The following is a 20,987-nucleotide window of genomic DNA, read 5'->3' on the forward strand; positions in this document are numbered from 1 at the left end:
GGCGTACGATGTTGAGCCACGTTCTGAGTTTGCTGTTCCCAGTGGTGTTCAGCCTCCGCCTTCCTTAAGGCAACTTTTACAATGGGATCAGGAGGATTATACCTCTCTTCCTCCACCTCCACTTGCTGCTCCACCAGTGATGCAACACTCGGTTGAGGTACAACAACCTCTCCCGTCCATGAGTCAGTCTCCTCAGCTCTCGCTGCAGCGAGCTCAACCCTCCTCAAGGCAAGCACCTTAGCCTTGCGCCTCAGGAGCCTCAACTTGCGAGATTTTTACTGCGTTCTGCGCAGCCACTACCTTTTCGCTCTCAGCTCACACCGCAGGAACCTCAACTCGTTCTTCAGGAACTTGCTACTGCGCATCCGCCAACCACTCAGCAAGCGCAACCCTTGAGTTCAGCCACTCATGCCAGGAGTCAGCCTCCTCCACCCATGAGCCTACCTTCTGCTGATCAGCCTTTGCAGACTGAGCCTCAGGTGTTCCCTCAACAGAGCTTGAAGAGGAAACCACAACTATTGTTGTTCCAGCTCGTTCTGACTCTGCTGTTCAGCATACCTTACCTCCATTTTCAAACCTTATGATAATGGAGGTTATTTGTATTACTTATAAAAATATATTTGTATTCCTGGCAATATATTTTTAACAATATCGCAAAATATGGCAAAAATATGAATCATGAGTTATGAATGTAAGGTATATATTATGTTGATATTAAAACCCCATGCAAGCATGCATAAAGCACTCTAGCACTGGTCATGGAATTTCTGAGAAATGTTAAACGCCATGCACACGCTCTGCTTACCTTACATGCTCTGCTCACAGCATGCTCTGCATACTACATGCTCTGCATACAGCATGCTCTGCATTCAGCATGCTCCGCATACAACATGCTCTACATACAGCATGCTCTGCATACAGCATGCTCTGCATACAACATGCTCTGCACACAGCATGCTCTGCATTCAGCATGCTCTGCATACAACATGCTCTGCATACAGCATGCTCTGCATTCAGCATGCTCTGCATACAACATGCTCTACATACAGCATGCTCTGCATACAGCATACTCTGCATACAACATGCTCTGCATACCTTACCGCATGCTTCTCAGTCACACATCTTTGGTTGTTGCCAACTCACTAGACTGTCAAGCAGTTTCATAACGTTGCCTTCTAGTCTGCTGCTTTTGCACCAGTGAACCCTCACTGAGAGAACTTAGCTTTTCTAGGATATGGTCCCTGTAGATGAGAAAGTTCTTTTCTCCCTCCTTCTGATATTCCCTTGAGGACTCTGTCATTTGGAGGGAGCCTTTAGCTGCATAGCCTCCTATGGACTTTTATTTAAGCATAACATGCTTCCAGGGAAGGTAATGGTTCCACTTCAGTCGCTAATCCCGTCTGTTACCACACCTGCTCCCATAGTCCTTGAGCTGTGTTACAAGACATGCAGTCCAAGCTTAGTCCTTGTTAGAGGATTTTTTTGTTTACGGAGTCAATGTGTCACGGGGAAGACGTTCAACAACCAACAGAAGTGACTTGTTGTGACGCAGTGCGGCAACCTCAGCAACCCGATAAGGAGTTTGTCTGTACGACCCAGACAGTCTAGACAGATTCGGGTTGTCACTGTACTTCCTCGCTTGCCCATGATTGACAGTTCACAGACTGTGCAGCAGTACCATGATCTTGTGTCCGGCTCCGTCAGACGACTGGCTTTTAAGAGCTCCCACAAGTCGTCGCTGTCTGGAGATTTTCAAATGGACTATGGATCTGACCAAGGAACTGGGCCTCCTGGTCAATTTTGAGGAGTCTCAGCTCGTCCCATCCCAGACCATTGTCTCCTTGGGTATGGATCTTCAGAGTCGAGCTTTTCGGACTTTTCCGTCGGCCCCAAGGATCTTCCAAGCCCTAGAATGCATCCAGAGCATGCTGAGAAGGAACCGATGCTCAGTCAGGTAGTGGATGAGTCTAACAGGGACACTTTCATCGCTGGCCCTGTTCATCGTGTTAGGGAGACTCCACCTCCCCCCCCTTCAGTATCATCTAGCTGCTCACTGGATAAAGGACATGACGCTAGAGACGGTCTCAGTTCCTGTTTCCGAAGAGAGGAGGTCTTCTCTCGCGTGGTGTAAGAACAGCTTTCTTCTCAAGGAAGTCTACCTTTGGCTGTTCAGAAACACGACCGCCGTCTCCTCTCGGACGCATCAGACACGGGCTGGGGTGCGACTTTGGACGGACAAGAATGCTCGGGAACTTGGAATCAGGAGCAAAGGACACTTCACATCAATTGCAAGGAGTTGTTGGCGGTTATTCTGGCCTTGATAAACTTCAAGTCCCTCCAGCTTAACAAAGTGGTGGAGGTGGACTCTGACAACACCACAGCCCTGGCTTACATCTTCAAGCAGGGAGGGACTCTTTCGTGGAAGTTGTTCTAGATCGCAAGGGACCTACTCATCTGGTCTAAAGATCGAAAGCTAACTGGTAACGAGGTTCATTCAGGGCGGTATGAATGTCATGGCAGATCACCTCAGACGGAAGGGTCAGGTCATCCCCACAGAGTGGACCCTTCTCAAGAATGTTTGCAGCAGACTTTGGGCCCTGTGGGGTCAGCCAACCATAGATCTGTTCACTACCTCGATAACCTAGAGACTCCTGTTGTATTGTTCTCCGATTCCAGACCCAGCAGCAGTTCACGTGGATGCTTTCTGCTGGATTGGTTCCATCTCGACCTGTATGCATTCCCGCCGTTCAAGATTGTCAACAGGGTACTTCAGAAGTTCTCCTCTCACAAAGGGACACGGCTGACGTTGGTTGGCTCCGCTCTGGCCCGCGAGAGAATGGTTCTTAGAGGTACTGCAATGGCTGGTCGACATTCCCAGGACTCTTCCTCTAGGAGTGAACCTTCTAAGTCTACCTCACGTAAAGAAGGTACACCAATCCTCCACGCTCTTCGTCTGACTGCCTTCAGACTTTCGAAAGACTCTCAAGAGCTAGGGGCTTTTCGAAGGAAGCAGCCAGAGCGATTGCCAAAGCAAGGAGAACATCCACTCTCAGAATCTATCAGTCTATAGGGGAAGTCTTCCGTAGCTGGTACAAGACCAATGCAGTTTCCTCAACCAGTACCACTGTAACCCAGATTGCTGACTTCCTGTTATATCTAAGGAAAGTAAGATCCCTTTCAGCTCCTACGATCAAGGGTTACAGAAGTATGTTGGCAGCGGTTTTCCGCCACAGAGGCTTGGATCTTTCCACCAACAAAGATCTACAGGACCTCCCTAGGTCTTTTGAGACCTCAAAGGAACGTCGGTTGTCCACTCCAGGCTGGAATCTAGACGTGGTCCTAAGGTTCCTTATGTCATCAAGATTTGAACCTCTCCAATCAGCCTCTTTTTAGGACCTCACATTAAAAACTCTTTTCCTCGTGTGCTTGACAACAGCTAAAAGAGTAAGTGAGATCCACGCCTTCAGCAGGATCATTGTTTTCACATCTGAAACGGCTACATGTTCCTTGCAGCTCGGTTTTTGCTAAACGAGCTTCCTTCACGTCCTTGGCCTAAGTCGTTCGAGATCCCAAGCCTGTCCAACTTGGTGGGGAATGATCTGAAGAGAGTACTTTGCCCAGTTAGAGCTCTTAGGTACTATCTAAAAAGGTCTTAACCTTTACAAGGACAATCAGAAGCCTTATAGTGTGCTATCAAGAAACCTTCTTTTCCAAGTTCTAAGAACTCAGTTTCTTACTATTCAGGCTTCTGATTAGAGAAACACATTCTCATCTGAAGGAAGAAGACCTTGCTTTGCTGAAGGTAAGGACACATGAAGTGGGAGCTGTGGCTACTTCAGTGGCCTTCAAACAGAGCCATTCTCTGCAGAGTGTTATGGATGCAACCTATTGGAGAAGCAAGTCAGTGTTCGCATCATTCTATCTCAAAGATGTCCAGTCTCTTTACGAGTACTGCTACACCCTGGGACCATTCGTAGCAACGAATGCAGTAGTAGGCGAGGGCTCAGCCACTACATTCCCATAATCCCATAACCTTTTAACCTTTCTCTTGAATACTTTTTATGGGTTGTACGGTCGGCTAAGAAGCCTTCCACATCCTTGTTGATTTGGCGGGTGGTCAATTCTTTCTTGAGAAGCGCCGAGGTTAAAGGTTGTGATGAGGTCCTTTAGTATGGGTTGCAGCCCTGTATACTTTAGCACCTTTGAGTTGATTCAGCCTCCCAAGAGGAACGCTGCGCTCAGTAAGGAAGACGATCTTATTAAAGGCAGAGTAACGGTTCAAGTCGACTTCCTTACCAGGTACTTATTATTTCATTGTTATTGTGGATAACTGATTATATGAAATACGGGATACTTAGCTATCCTTTAATCTTGTACACTGGTTTTCACCCACCCCCCTGGGTGTGAATCAGCTACATGATTATCGGGTAAGTTTAATATTGAAAAATGTTATTTTTATTAGTAAAATAAATTTTTGAATATACTTACCCGATAATCATGATTTAATCGACCCTCCCTTCCTCCCCATAGAGAACCAGTGGACCGAGGAATAATTGAGGAGGTGTCAACAAGAAGTACTTGAGTACCTGGCCACAGGTGGCGCTGGTAAGTACACCCCCTTCTAGTATTGTGATAGCTGGCGTATCCCTCCATAGAATTCTGTCGGGCAACGGAGTTGACAGCTACATGATTATCGGGTAAGTATATTCAAAAATTTATTTTACTAATAAAAATAACATACTTCTGAAAGTCTGATACTATTTGATGTATGAAATTTTATGTAATTAACCCAGATGATTCTCATTTATGTATTTCATTTCTGCGACATACTATAGTGCTTTGGTTTGAAATGGTTGTGTCAGGATTTGAATTGTGCGAGTTTCTCGATTATATTAATGAACTAATGTTTTAAGAAACTCCCTACAAATTTCATTACTCTACGATTAAAATTGTGTCCAGGAAGCTGTTCACAAACAAACGAACAAACACGCACAAACAGGAGCAAGAACATAACCTCCTTTCAGCTTTGTTGGATGAGTTAATAAGTAAGATAGTTACGGGTATTGGTTTTCAAAGTATTTTTTAAAGTTCTCTCACTAATGGCAGAGGCAAGGGACAGTGACATTGCCCCAGCAAGCAGGACAATACCCTAGAAACTGACCATATATACGTATGATCAGCACCCAAGCCTCCTCTCCAACCAAGCTAGGACCAGGGAGAGCTAGGCAATGGCTGATGATGACTCAGCAGGTAGATGTAAAGGTTCCCTCAAACTTCCCATTCTTAGATCATATGGATGGTGAGGTTGCAGATACTAAAGGAACTAATGAGTTTGAGCGGGACTCGAATCCCAGTCTGGCGATCACCAGGCATAGATATTACTAATAGGCCACAATAGGTCAGAGACAGTTTTCTTGAGTATTTTACATAAATCATAACTAAAAGTACTCAACAAGTATCTGTTCCCCAAATGGCACACTTCACTAGTCTTCTATAGTTTTTTCTGTTTAGCCAGGAAACTTCATTAGGACATAACTACAGTAATAGTTTTGAAGGATTATCTTAATCTTATCTCTGTGTGTACTGTAATGTAAAAAGACTGGCTCTCCCTAAATTTGATAATCCCTTGAATACTTCATTGGGGAGAAAATGATCGCTGAATTTATAGAATTTTTTGCAATTCCAGAACAGTACCCAGCACCTCCTTTGAAACAGTATGAAGGTGAATTTCATACAGCTGGTGAGTATGCAGCTGCACTTCGTGTGTGGTTGAATCAGCTGTACCAGTGGCAGTGTGTTTCAGCAACATTTCCATATTTTTTGGCCTCTGTCCAAGCACAGGTAAGCTAGGGCATGTTTAGTTAAATTATACTGTACAAGAGTCAAATATTTATATGCAGTATTCTTTAAAATGTTTTAGTTTTTTTACTCAATTTGGTATTATAACCATTTAATGAAATTGTTTAATAATCATATATACTTTATAATCTTTTAAAAAGTCTTCAATTCATATTCAGCATCTGACTTGCCTGGACAGTATTCGTCGTACGGAGGAATATTCCCTGAAAACTCCTTTGCTAAGAAAAGTTCTATCTCCGTCTAGTCAGTTTTTATCTACATAGTATTGTAGAATGCTGATCCTAGACATAGGATGGCTATGTAGCAGAATTTGAAAAGCAGGATGTAGCAAAAAATGTGATACCTTGCTGGTGATTATTTAGTCACAATGGGATAGATGTTCCACACTCATTGTGACATCTGTAACTTGATTTTCATTACTATTACCTTTTCCATCCTTTCTTATCCATTATGAAATGCTCGACATCATTCTAAAGGGTTAAAATCTGACCTCTAAAACCTTAGTTCATCCATAGAGATTAATTATTGTGCTGGTACAATACTAATTCGTACAATATACCATAAACATTGAAACGAAAGGTATCTGTAAGATTGTTTTTTTTGGATACAGTGATCTACTGAATGTATTGGAAAAACCTAAATATCAAGAATAAAGAAATAAGAAAACATTTATTTTCAGAGAGTCTACCCTTGTAAGTCAAAGTCTACCTTTGTAAGTCACTGTATTGTCCAGCCTCCTGAAGATTGTCAGTCTTCTGATCTAAGTTTTAGTGATAAATAAAGATGAAATATAACTGGAAAGGCTTTATGGAAAAGTTCAGTATAGTGATAGAGAGCTTAGGACGATTTTGATTATCTCATTCTCAAATCATGAGCATCAAGTTACAGTACAGTATTTTTTTAATAGGCTGTAGCTCAAAATAACATTGGAAGCACGTCAACACCATCGTCATCTCCATCCTCACAACAGGAGCCAAGGCCACAACCCGAAACTCCAGCTCAACCTCCTCCCGAGCAAGCTAACGACGCCCAGGCCCAGCAACAACCGTTACCCCAACGAGGTATGAATACCGAAATTATTTTTCTGTGTTTCTTGAAATAACTTGTGCTTGAAACGCTGTTGGAACTGCATTATAGTTTAATCCTCTGCCATCAGTTTCAGCAGACTTGCAACATTCATGACATATCCAGAGCTAAAAATTCTCACTAAATATTGTAGCTGTGTAGGATAGACAAAGAGGACTGGAGAGTACCGAAGATATTTGAAGTGGGAGTTTGATAAAAGGGGAATCTCAAAAGTATAAGTGGAGCCCCCATGTCACCTTTAGTTCTTTTAGATAGCAGATCATTTAGTGTTTATAAGGAAATTAATTAATTATGAATGTAGGAAATATTAGTTAACAGTAATTCAGTTATGTACTTATATCTTGGATTGTAATTACATACTGTGTACATTTATTTATTTATTTCATTGGTATTTTCTGACTATGTGCTCTTTATTCTCTGCGAGCTTTATAAAAGTAATTCATTTACTTTCATTTTGTAAGCCTTTGTTTTTTTTTTTTTCTATTAGCTTCAGAGATAGAGGAAGCTGAAATGTAATTCATATATTTTTACAATTTCATTTTTAGGAGTGGAATATGTTATACCTCCGCTGTGGAAGAGACTCGTAGCTGAAGCTGTGGACTTTTTCTTGTTGTTCATTGTCAAGTTAGCTGTTACTTTTGCTGCCGTCGATGCATTTGGATTAATGTGAGTTTGGTGCTGGTTTGACCTGTACGTTTATGATATCTTAGATTTTTTTATTAAAGCCCTGTTTCCTTTTAGATGAGAGATTTAGCAGGTGTTGGAAGTGCATATAATGGTGGGCTACTGTTCCCCTTTTATGATAAATATTTTCTGTGTTTCTGAATCTTAAACAAATGTGTATCATGATAAATCTCTTAAAAAGAAGAAGCAATTGAAGTGTTATTTTACACAAAAGTTAAGTACTATAATCATAGAATTCTGAGAAATTCATTCTTGATATTAACATGAAGGTACAGTAAAGGTATTTAACCAATTTTTGGGACATAATAATGCACTATAACCTAGAATCATCTCTTGTGTTCAGATTCCTCTGCAGTTAAAGCATGGAAGCTAATTAATCTTTTTTAACTCCCATTTAAGAGCTGAAGCAAGCAAGAAAAAGCTGAAAGAGTACCGAAACCAATCAAAATTTGAGTTGCCAAATTCATATGTATAGAAGAGTATTTATTTCTTTCTTTAGGAGTGATGCTGAAAAATTTGACTTTGAGAATCTTACCATGGATTTTGTGGCAGACTACAAAATGGCACTGGAAATGACCTCAGAAATTTTAGTGCTTGAGCTAATTCATCGCATTGGTACATGTGTCTTTGAGGTGAGGATTCCAGTTAGATTTTATGCTTATTCTTATATGATTAATGTTGTGCGTCAGTTCAATTAAAACTACGCAGACCACTGATTTTACAGCTGCTCGGCAGTCTAAACTACGCAGACCACTGATTTTACAGCTGCTCGGCAGTCTAAACTACGCAGACCACTGATTTTACAGCTGCTCGGCAGTCTAAACTACGCAGACCACTGATTTTACAGCTGCTCGGCAGTCTAAACTACGCAGACCACTGATTTTACAGCTGCTCGGCAGTCTAAACTACGCAGACCACTGATTTTACAGCTGCTCGGCAGTCTATACCACGCAGACCACTGATTTTACAGCTGCTCGGCAGTCTAAACCACGCAGACCACTGATTTTACAGCTGCTCGGCAGTCTAAATTTATGTCGCCATTGAATATTGGGAAATAGTATTGAAGAATTGTGAATGTTTCAAACTTTTTATACTAATACTAATTGTAAGTTGTATACCATTAACATGATAATTAGGATTTTGCTGTATTTTTATTGAAGGATTGCCAGTGCCCCAAATGTATACTAAGTACTGTTACCATAATAAGTATTAGATTAGGCCTACTGTATATTTTCATTGTCTGTATAGTGCAAGTACAGCATATAAAAATTCTCCCTGAATTACGCTATGCAGTATAGATCCTTTAAATATCAGGTTGTAATTGATATCAAGAATAACAGTGAAAAGCGCAAAATAACTTTAGGCCACTGTGATTGAAAATAACGTATGCTTATGCATTAACGCTCATGCTATTAAAAAAAAAGTTTAATGCTTATTCAGGCAGAAATGTAATTTTAAGAATTCATGATTATTCACAATTAAATCGGTAGTAGTATTAAGTTATGCTTTCTGTATTAGTGAGACCTCTGTTATTTCGCTACAGTTTTCATGTAAACTTTCTTCTGCATTTAGCTAGATGAGAATTATTAAAAGAGGCTTGAAATACATATGTGTATGTAAGATTTTGATGATGTTTAATGCATCGTAAAAAACATTTCTTGTAGACTTTGGATTGTACTTTGTATTATACAGTACTATAGAAAAAAATAACCTAAATGAATGTAAACCAATGTTATATGAATACAGGACTGGTCCCTCCTATATCACTGCTAGTTAATGGAAATTATGTTCATTTGAGAGTAATGCTAAAAAATTAAGGGGTAAGAAAATAGGGGTAACTGTATATCTTATGTTTGAATGGACATGCAACGTCTTTCACTTGGAATTATATTTTACAGTAATTGCGTTTTGATTACAAGAGAAATTTAATTAGTAAGGCAGTGATTTATTTTTGTAACACATGATTTCTTATATTGGTTTTACATTTTAGTTTTGTTTATTTTTATTTGAGTAATTGTGGTCAACAAAGACATTATCAAGTTTGCTTCAGAAGTAGTTTTCAAGTTTATTTTTTTTATCACAAACTCCTAATACTTTACTAAAATATTCTCTTTCCTTATTTCAAAGTTTGAAAATTATGTCTTCCAGTCTTGGGTTAGAGTTCTCTCGCTTGAGGGTACACTCGGGCACACTAGCCTATTCTATCTTATTTCTCTTCCTCTTATTTTGTTGAAGTTTTTATAGTTTATATATGAAGTATTTATTAAAGTGTTGTTACTGTCCTTAGAATGTTTTATTTTAATTGTTAATTACGCTCATTTCTTTTGTTTCTTTTCCTCACTGGGCTACTTTTGCTGTTGGAGCCCTTGGGCTTGTAGCGGCTTTTTCAAACTAGGGTTGTGGCTTAGCAAGTACTGTAAAAATAATAATAATAAAATTTATTAAAATTTACATACTATTCTGAAGTTATCTGTATTATTCATAGAGAGCAAGTCATAAAATCATGGAATCTTTAGGTACAACTGTACAACTATATTTTCAATATTAAACTTACCCGATAATCATGTAGCTGTCAACTCCGTTGCCCGACAGAATTCTATGGAGGGATACGCCAGCTATCACAATACTAGAAGGGGGTGTATTTACCAGCGCCACCTGTGGCCAGGTACTCAAGTACTTCTTGTTGACACCTCCTCAATTATTCCTCTGTCGTGCTTCCGGCAAGACGTTCTGGGATACGCTTATGTTCTTGGAGTATTTTCACGACTTTGGTGAAGTATTTCTCTTTGATTTCGGCTGTCGCTTTACTGGAAACTTCTATATTAGCTTAGTTAGCTTTTGGAATTAATTTGATTAATTATGGTGACGAAGAGAGTATGAACTCTCGTTCACTTTTCAATGGCCGACCCTTCCCTTAGACGGAAGTGTTGGTGTCTAAGAGAGTATAGACTCTCTTTCTTAATTTTGCTTAACAAAAGTTATAGATTTATTTTATATCTCTCCGCCTCTTATAGGCCTCTTCGATTAACTTCCTTTTATTATAAACTTATTAAAATTAATTTTTATATTTGTTTATATTCGACCTTCCTAATAGTAGGCGGTCTTTTCTTGGTACCGAAGTTAATTAACATTGAGCCCGTCATTTCGGTTTTACCTGTTAACATATTATGCTATTTCCGCCACAGAGTTTGAAAGAATTTCTTTGATAGTCTCGTACTGTTTTCAAAGTTGAACTAACGTTTTGTTTTGTCTCTGCAGTTGTTGACGTTCAGAACGTTCAACTTGCACTCTATCGTTACGATAGAGAAAGAATGTTCACGGTTTCACGTTGCAATAAGAGTAACCGTGTCTAGCGTTTTGTTCATTCTTTCTTAACTTAATGGTTTTGATCCTAATAAAGGAACTTTTCATTTTGGGAAATATTTCAGTTTTTTCCTTTAACAATAATATGTTTTAACGATATATATGATTGGGCTCTTCTCTCAGGTTCTAAGTCTAGAGAGAGAGAGAGAGAGAGAGAGATAGAGACGGAGGGAGAAAGAGGAGGATAAACGTTTCATTCAAGCCTGCCAGGCGTACGAGTAACGTCGTTATCGTTTTTGCTCTTCTCCCTAGTCTCTTTAGGGGAAGAAACTAAACTTTTCAATATTAAACTTACCCGATAATCATGTAGCTGTCAACTCCGTTGCCCGACAGAATTCTATGGAGGGATACGCCAGCTATCACAATACTAGAAGGGGGTGTATTTACCAGCGCCACCTGTGGCCAGGTACTCAAGTACTTCTTGTTGACACCTCCTCAATTATTCCTCTGTCGTGCTTCCGGCAAGACGTTCTGGGATACGCTTATGTTCTTGGAGTATTTTCACGACTTTGGTGAAGTATTTCTCTTTGATTTCGGCTGTCGCTTTACTGGAAACTTCTATATTAGCTTAGTTAGCTTTTGGAATTAATTTGATTATTTATAGTGACGAAGAGAGTATGAACTCTCGTTCACCTTTCAATGGCCGACCCTTCCCTTAGACGGAAGTGTTGGTGTCTAAGAGAGTATAGACTCTCTTTCTTAATTTTGCTTAACAAAAGTTATAAATTTATTTTATATCTCTCCGCCTCTTAGAGGCCTCTTCGATTAACTTCCTTTTATTATAAACTTATTAAAATTAATTTTTATATTTGTTTATATTCGACCTTCCTAATAGTAGGCGGTCTTTTCTTGGTACCGAAGTTAATTAAACTTGAGCCCGTCATTTCGGTTTTACCTGTTAACATATTATGCTATTTCCGCCACAGAGTTTGAAAGAATTTCTTTGATAGTCTCGTACTGTTTTCAAAGTTGAACTAACGTTTTGTTTTGTCTCTGCAGTTGTTGACGTTCAGAACGTTCAACTTGCACTCTATCGTTACGATAGAGAAAGAATGTTCACGGTTTCACGTTGCAGTAAGAGTAACCGTGTCTAGCGTTTTGTTCATTCTTTCTTAACTTAATGGTTTTGATCCTAATAAAGGAACTTTTCAGTTTTTTCCTTTAACAATAATATGTTTTAACGATATATATGATTGGGCTCTTCTCTCAGGTTCTAAGTCAAGAGAGAGAGAGAGAGAGAGAGAGAGATAGAGACGTAGGGAGAAAGAGGATAAACGTTTCATTCAAGCCTGCCAGGCGTACGAGTAACGTCTTTATCGTTTTCGCTCTTCTCCCTAGTCTCTTTAGGGGAAGAAACTAAACGTTTCTAGAGTGATCTAGTGTTTAGTCTCTTTCCAGCCACTGAATTATCTTTCATTAGATTTTTCTGTTTCATTGTAATTCTGTTTTCGCAATTACTAACTTTTGAGAAAGGATAGAATTGCGTGTTTCAGGTACAAACCACTTAAAGTTTCGAGTTCAGTGAAATAAGTGCAAACAGAAATCAAAGTGATAAGTGATTAGCAGTGTTGTGCGTGAGGGTACTTTTGTGCGCGCCAGTCGTCCTCCCAGTCCGGGACCTCTTGCAAGCTCCCAAGCCCAGGGGAGAAGCAATGTCGAAGGGCAGAAGGGTTCAGCAGGCCTTGATCGGCGCACAGAAGTATCCTCGGTGGTTGTGGGCGTGTCTTACCGAGACCGTCACTCCCACCCGCAGACGATTGAGGCCTTCTTTTGCTCGTCTGCAGAAGAAATTTAGGGGAGAAAACGCTGGTCTCAGGTCTCAAGACCTTTTAAACGTAAAGTCCAGACCTATGCCAGACGTACGAAGTTAGAGTTCACAGTCATTGGGTTAGCTCTGACTCTCCTCAGTCAGTTGAATGCACTCCGCCTAAGAGGAGTAAGGTTCTGCCACAACAGAGCTCGACTGTTAAGGCTTTACCTCAGCCTACTGTGTTTTCTGCCGACCCCAAGTGGACTCTACTACAGTCCATGCAAGCTCTGCTTTCGGACTTGATGCGTGAGTGTCGGGCTGAGAGTGTTGCGCCTCCGCCTCCGCCTACACTCCCTCCGCCTATGCTCGCTCCGCCTGATCGCAGTACCACCTGCCAGGCGTACGATGTTGTGGACTCTACTACAGTCCATGCAAGCACAGCTTTCGGACTTGATGCGTGAGTGTCGGGCTGAGAGTGTTGCTCCTCCGCCTCCGCCTACACTCCCTCCGCCTACACTCCCTCCGCCTACACTCGCTCCGCCTGATCGCAGTACCACCTGCCAGGCGTACGATGTTGTGGACTCTACTACAGTCCATGCAAGCACAGCTTTCGGACTTGATGCGTGAGTGTCGGGCTGAGAGTGTTGCTCCTCCGCCTCCGCCTACACTCCCTCCGCCTACACTCGCTCCGCCTGATCGCAGTACCACCTGCCAGGCGTACGATGTTGTGGACTCTACTACAGTCCATGCAAGCACAGCTTTCGGACTTGATGCGTGAGTGTCGGGCTGAGAGTGTTGCTCCTCCGCCTCCGCCTACACTCCCTCCGCCTACGCTCGCTCCGCCTGATCGCAGTACCACCTGCCAGGCGTACGATGTTGAGCCACGTGCTGAGTTTGCTGTTCCCAGTGGTGTTCAGCCTTAAGGCAACCTTTACAATGGGATCAGGAGGATTATACCTCTCTTCCTCCGCCTCCACTTGCTGCTCCACCAGTGATGCAACACTCGGTTGAGGTACAACAACCTCTCCCGTCCATGAGTCAGTCTCCTCAGCTCTCGCTGCAGCGAGCTCAACCCTCCACAAGGCAAGCACCACAACACCTTAGCCTTGCGCCTCAGGAGCCTCAGCTTGCGAGACATTTACCTTGTTCTGCGCAGCCTCTTCCTCATCGCGCTCCGCTCACACCACAGGAACTGGAACTTGCTACTCCGCTTCCGCCAACCGCTCAGCAAGCGCAATCCTTGGGTTCAACCACTCATGCTAGGAGTCAGCCTCCTCCACCCATGCGCCTTCCTTCTGCTTGTCTTTTATTCAGCCTTTGCAGACTGAGCCTCAGGTGTTCCCTCAACAGAGTCTTGAAGAGGAAACCACAACTATTGTTGTTCCAGCTCGTTCTGACTCTGCTGTTCAGCATACCTCCATTTTCAAACCATGGCAAAAATATGAATCATGAGTTATGAATGTAAGGTAAACATTATGTTGATTTTTAAACCCCATGCAAGCATGCATAAAGCACTCTAGCACTGGTCATGGAATTTCTGAGAAATGTTAAACACGCTCTGCTTTCCTTACAGCAGGCTCTGCTTACAGCAGGCTCTGCTTTCTACATGCTCAGCATACAGCATGCTCTGCATTCAGCATGCTCTGCATACAACATGCTCTGCATACAGCATGCTCTGCATTCAGCATGCTCTGCATACAACATGCTCTACATACAGCATGCTCTGCATACAGCATACTCTGCATACATCATGCTCTGCATACCTTACCGCATGCTTCTCAGTCACACATCTTGGGTTGTTGCCAACTCACTAGACTGTCAAGCAGTTTCATAACGTTGCCTTCTAGTCTGCTGCTTTTGCACCAGTGAACCCTCACTCAGAGAACTTAGCTTTTCTAGGATAAGGTCCCTGTAGATGAGAAAGTTCTTTTCTCCCTCCTTCTGATATTCCCTTGAGGACTCTGTCATTTGGAGGGAGCCTTTAGCTGCATAACCTCTTATGGACTTTTATTTAAGCATAACATGCTTCCAGGGAAGGTTATGGTTCCACTTCAGTCGCTAATCCCGTCTGTTACCACACCTGCTCCCATAGACCTTGAGCTGTGTTGCATGACATGCAGTCCAAGCTTAGTCCTTGTTAGAGGAATTTTTGTTTACGGAGTCAATGTGTCACGGGGGAAGACGTTCAACAACCAACAGAAGTGACTTGTTGTGACGCAGTGCGGCAACCTCAGCAACCCGTTAAGGAGTTGTCTGTACGACCCAGACAGTCTAGACAGATTCGGGTTGTCACTGTACTTCCTCGCTTGCCCATGATTGACAGTTCACAGACTGTGCAGCAGTACCATGATCTTGTGTCCGGCTCCGTCAGACGACTGGCTTTTAAGAGCTCCCACAAGTCGTCGCTGTCTGGAGATTTTCAAATGGACTATGGATCTGACCAAGGAACTGGACCTCCTGGTCAATTTTGAGGAGTCTCAGCTCGTTCCATCCCAGACCATTGTCTCCTTGGGTATGGATCTTCAGAGTCGAGCTTTTCGGACTTTTCCGTCGGCCCCAAGGATCTTCCAAGCCCTAGAATGCATCCAGAGCATGCTGAGAAGGAACCGATGCTCAGTCAGGTAGTGGATAAGTCTAACAGGGACACTTTCATCGCTGGCCCTGTTCATCGTGTTAGGGAGACTCCACCTCCCCTCCCTTCAGTATCATCTAGCTGCTCACTGGATAAAGGACATGACGCTAGAGACGGTCTCAGTTCCTGTTTCCGAAGAGAGGAGGTCTTCTCTCGCGTGGTGTAAGAACAGCTTTCTTCTCCAGGAAGGCTACCTTTGGCTGTTCAGAAACACGACCGCCGTCTCCTCTCGGACGCATCAGACACGGGCTGGGGTGCGACTTTGGACGGACAAGAATGCTCGGGAACATGGAATCAGGAGCAAAGGACACTTCACATCATTTGCAAGAAGTTGTTGGCGGTTATTCTGGCCTTGATAAACTCAAGTCCCTCCAGCTTAACAAAGTGGTGGAGGTGGACTCTGACAACACCACAGCCCTGGCTTACATCTTCAAGCAGGGAGGGACTCTTTCGTGGAAGTTGTTCTAGATCGCAAGGGACCTACTCATCTGGTCTTTAGATCGAAAACTAACTGGTAACGAGGTTCATTCAGGGCGGTATGAATGTCATGGCAGATCACCTCAGACGGAAGGGTCAGGTCATCCCCACAGAGTGGACCCTTCTCAAGAATGTTTGCAACAGACTTTGGGCCCTGTGGGGTCAGCCAACCATAGATCTGTTCACTACCTCGATAACCTAGAGACTCCTGTTGTATTGTTCTCCGATTCCAGACCCAGCAGCAGTTCACGTGGATGCTTTTCTGCTGGATTGGTTCCATCTCGACCTGTATGCATTCCCGCCGTTCAAGATTGTCAACAGAGTACTTCAGAAGTTCTCCTCTCACTAAGGGGCACGGCTGACGTTGGTTGGCTCCGCTCTGGTCCGCGAGAGAATGGTTCTTAGAGGTACTGCAATGGCTGGTCGACATTCCCAGGACTCTTCCTCTAGGAGTGAACCTTCTAAGTCTACCTCACGTAAAGAAGGTACACCCAATCCTCCACGCTCTTCGTCTGACTGCCTTCAGACTTTCGAAAGACTCTCAAGAGCTAGGGGCTTTTCGAAGGAGGCAGCCAGAGCGATTGTCAAAGCAAGGAGAACATCCACTCTCAGAATCTATCAGTCTCAAGGGGAAGTCTTCCGTAGCTGGTACAAGACCAATGCAGTTTCCTCAACCAGTACCACTGTAACCCAGATTGCTGACTTCCTGTTATATCTAAGGAAAGTAAGATCCCTTTCAGCTCCTACGATCAAGGGTTACAGAAGTATGTTGGCAGCGGTTTTCCGCCACAGAGGCTTGGATCTTTCCACCAACAAAGATCTACAGGACCTCCCTAGGTCTTTTGAGACCTCAAAGGAACGTCGGTTGTCCACTCCAGGCTGGAATCTAGACGTGGTCCTAAGGTTCCTTATGTCATCAAGATTTGAACCTCTCCAATCAGCCTCTTTTTAGGACCTCACATTAAAAACTCTTTTCCTCGTGTGCTTGACAACAGCTAAAAGAGTAAGTGAGATCCACGCCTTCAGCAGGATCATTGTTTTCACATCTGAAACGGCTACATGTTCCTTGCAGCTCGGTTTTTGCTAAACGAGCTTCCTTCACGTCCTTGGCCTAAGTCGTTCGAGATCCCAAGCCTGTCCAACTTGGTGGGGAATGATCTGAAAAGAGTACTTTGCCCAGTTAGAGCTCTTAGGTACTATCTAAAAAGGTCTTAACCTTTACAAGGACAATCAGAAGCCTTATAGTGTGCTATCAAGAAACCTTCTTTTCCAAGTTCTAAGAACTCAGTTTCTTACTATTCAGGCTTCTGATTAGAGAAACACATTCTCGTCTGAAGGAAGAAGACCTTGCTTTGCTGAAGGTAAGGACACATGAAGTGGGAGCTGTGGCTACTTCAGTGGCCTTCAAACAGAACCATTCTCTGCAGAGTGTTATGGATGCAACCTATTGGAGAAGCAAGTCAGTGTTCGCATCATTCTATCTCAAAGATGTCCAGTCTCTTTACGAGTACTGCTACACCCTGGGACCATTCGTAGCAACGAATGCAGTAGTAGGCGAGGGCTCAGCCACTACATTTCCATAATCCCATAACCTTTTAACCTTTCTCTTGAATACTTTTTATGGGTTGTACGGTCGGCTAAGAAGCCTTCCACATCCTTGTTGATTTGGCGGGTGGTCAATTCTTTCTTGAGAAGCGCCGAGGTTAAAGGTTGTGATGAGGTCCTTTAGTATGGGTTGCAGCCCTGTATACTTTAGCACCTTTGAGTTGATTCAGCCTCCCAAGAGGAACGCTGCGCTCAGTAAGGAAGACGATCTTATTAAAAGCAGAGTAACGGTTCAAGTCGACTTCCTTACCAGGTACTTATTATTTCATTGTTATTGTGGATAACTGATTATATGAAATACGGGATACTTAGCTATCCTTTAGTCTTGTACACTGGTTTTTCACCCACCCCCCTGGGTGTGAATCAGCTACATGATTATCGGGTAAGTTTAATATTGAAAAATGTTATTTTTATTAGTAAAATAAATTTTTGAATATACTTACCCGATAATCATGATTTAATCGACCCTCCCTTCCTCCCCATAGAGAACCAGTGGACCGAGGAATAATTGAGGAGGTGTCAACAAGAAGTACTTGAGTACCTGGCCACAGGTGGCGCTGGTAAATACACCCCCTTCTAGTATTGTGATAGCTGGCGTATCCCTCCATAGAATTCTGTCGGGCAACGGAGTTGACAGCTACATGATTATCGGGTAAGTATATTCAAAAATTTATTTTACTAATAAAAATAACATTTTACAGGCCCTGTGTTTGCATCGTGGGACTGGTGGAACAGGTGGAGCAACACCCGGTAAAAAGCTAGTTGGGTTGCGAGTTGTGCGGTGCGAATGGGTAGCACCTACAGGAGCAGAGCAAGCGGTTGTATACCCGGCATCTGATCTGGGGTAAGTAATTGCTGTACTAATACTTTTGGTTCTATCAATGTACAGAACCATTTTTTTTCTTTTTTGTGAGAAATGGGTAAAATAAAAGACTGAGAAGTTTATAGAGGTACTGTAGCTTTTTTTTCATTAGTTGCATTTCTAGGTAGACATGATGGCCATATATTATATAATAATGATTAAATTCAGATTGAAAATATTAAAATTTGAAATGTTGACTAATGGTAACACCCTACTGGTTCTAAAAGTACTCTTTATCACTCTTGGACTCAATTGTGAATGATGAAGGAACGTGCTCATTCCGGAAATACATTGTTTTCCAGCCTCATACTTTTAATTATGGCAATTCAAGGTTGCATTACCAATTTAATGCATTGAATTACAGTTTTTTCCAATTACCTTCTCAGGAAAAAAATGGTAGAATTTGATGAGATGAAAAGAGACAGCTAAAATCCCAATACATCATTAAGTACAGTATCTGTAGCTGTCATTATATCAATGGTAAAACACCAAATACTTTCATGTTTAAAAGAAATTCTTATAAGATTTTTCCCTTTAAATAAGTGAGTGGACATGAGCTCAGACTGAAATAAAATACAGTAAGACGGTGAATTTGAGGAACGCAATACTTGGTCTAATCAAAGTAAGATAACTCCAATAACCCTGCAAGAAAATTTAGTCTCAAAATGGAAAATGAATTTTTCAATATTAAACTTACCCGATAATCATGTAGCTGTCAACTCCGTTGCCCGACAGAATTCTACGGGAGGGATACGCCAGCTATCACTATACTAGAAGGGGGTGTACTCACAAGCGCCACCTGTGGCCAGGTACTACAGTACTTGTTGTTGTCGCCACCTCACTTTTTCCTCTGTCGTGCTTCCGGCTAGACGTTCTTGGATACGCTTATGATTTTGGAGTATTGTTCACGGTTTGGTGAAGTATTTCTCTAAATTTGCAGCTATTCGCTATACTGGAAACTTCTATGTTAGCTTAGCTAGCGTTTGGAATTCATTTATTTTTTATGGTGACGAAGAGAGTATGAACTCTCTTTCACCTTTAAATGGCCGACCCTTCCCTTAGACGGAAGTGTTGGTGTCTAAGAGAGTATAGACTCTCTTTCTTAGTTTTGTTATAGATTTATTTTATATCTCTCCGCCTTTTATAGGCCTCTTCGATTAACTTACTTTTATTATAAACTTATTAAAATTAATTTTTATATTTGTTTATATTCGACCTTTCCTAATAGTAGGCGGTCTTTTCTTGGTACCGAAGTTAATTAACATTGAGCCCGTCATTTCGGTTTTACCTGTTAACATATGCTATTTTAATGTTTTTGAAAGAATTTCTTTGATAGTCTCGTACTGTTTTCAAAGTTGAACTAACGTTTTGTTTTGTCTCTGCAGTTGTTGACGTTCAGAACGTTCAACTTGCGCTCTATCGTTACGATAGAAAGAGAGAGAGAGAGAGAGAGATAGAGACGGACACGGTGTCACGTTGCAGTAAGAGTAACCGTGTCTAGCGTTTTGTTCATTCTTTCTTAACTTAATGGTTTTAATTCTAATAAAGGAACTTTTCATTTTGGGAAATATTTCAGTTTTTTCCTTTAACAATAATATGTTTTAACGATATATATGATTGGGCTCTTCTCTCAGGTTCTAAGTCAAGAGAGAGAGAGAGAGAGATAGAGACGGAGGGAGAAAGAGGAGGATAAACGTTTCATTCAAGCGAGTAACGTTGTTATCGTTTTTGCTCTTCTCCCTAGTCTCTTTAGGGGAAGAAGGTAAACGTTTCTAGAGTGATCTAGTGTTTAGTCTCTTTCCAGCCACTGAATTATTTATCTTTCATTAGATTTTTCTGTTACATTGTAATTCTGTTTTCGCAATTACTAACTTTTGAGAAAGGATAGAATTGCGTGTTTCAGGTACAAACCACTTAAAGTTTCGAGTTCAGTGAAATAAGTGCAAACAGAAAATCAAAGTGATAAGTGATTAGCGCAAAGTGTGTCAGTGTTGTGCGTGAGGGTACTTCTGTGTGTGCCAGTCGTCCTCCCAGTCCGGGACCTCTTGCAAGCTCCCAAGCCCAGGGGAGAAGCAATGTCGAAGGGCAAAAGGGTTCGGCAGGCCTTGATCGGCGCACAGAAGTATCCTCGGTGGTTGCGGGCGTGTCTTACAGAGACCGTCACTCCCACCCGCAGACGATTGAGCCCTTATTTTGCTCGTCTGCAGAAGAAATTTCGGGGAGAAAACGCTGGTCTCAGGTCTCAAGACCTCTTAAACGTAAAGTCCAGACCTATGCCAGACGTACGAAGTTAGAGTTCAACAACCCGGATGCAGTCATTGGGTTAGCTCTGACTCGCCGCAGTCATCAGTTGAATGCACTCCGCCTAAGAGGAGTAAGGTTCTTCCGCAACAGATCTCTGCTGTTAAGGCTTTACCTCAGCAGACCTTAGTGTCTGCCGACCCCAAGTTGACTCTACTGCAGTCCATGCAGTCACAACTTACGGTCTTGATGCGTGAGTGTCAGGCTGAGAAGGTTGCGCCTCCTCCTGCGCTCGCTCCGCCTGACCGCAGTACTGCCTGCCAGGCGTACGATGTTGAGCCACGTTCTGAGTTTACTGTTTCCAGTGGTGTGCAGCTCCCTCCGCCTTCCTTAAGGCAACCTCAGCAATGGGAACAGGAGGCTTATAC

At 42.4% G+C, this 20,987-nt stretch overlaps 1 protein-coding gene across 1 annotated transcript in view; it reads left to right on the forward strand.

The window, feature by feature from the left end:
• LOC137617935 (protein FAM8A1) overlaps nt 1–20,987 on the forward strand; it is a 48,746-nt gene that overhangs the window by 13,089 nt on the left and 14,670 nt on the right. Inside the window, exons 3-7 of the mRNA XM_068347877.1 lie at nt 5,687–5,841; nt 6,767–6,920; nt 7,491–7,611; nt 8,129–8,261; nt 18,158–18,300. Of these exons, the coding sequence (XP_068203978.1) occupies nt 5,687–5,841; nt 6,767–6,920; nt 7,491–7,611; nt 8,129–8,261; nt 18,158–18,300 (706 nt within the window). The remainder of the gene's footprint in view (nt 1–5,686; nt 5,842–6,766; nt 6,921–7,490; nt 7,612–8,128; nt 8,262–18,157; nt 18,301–20,987) is intronic.

Source organism: Palaemon carinicauda, chromosome 24 (genome assembly GCF_036898095.1).
Source record: "Palaemon carinicauda isolate YSFRI2023 chromosome 24, ASM3689809v2, whole genome shotgun sequence".
NCBI classification, from domain to species: domain Eukaryota; kingdom Metazoa; phylum Arthropoda; class Malacostraca; order Decapoda; family Palaemonidae; genus Palaemon; species Palaemon carinicauda.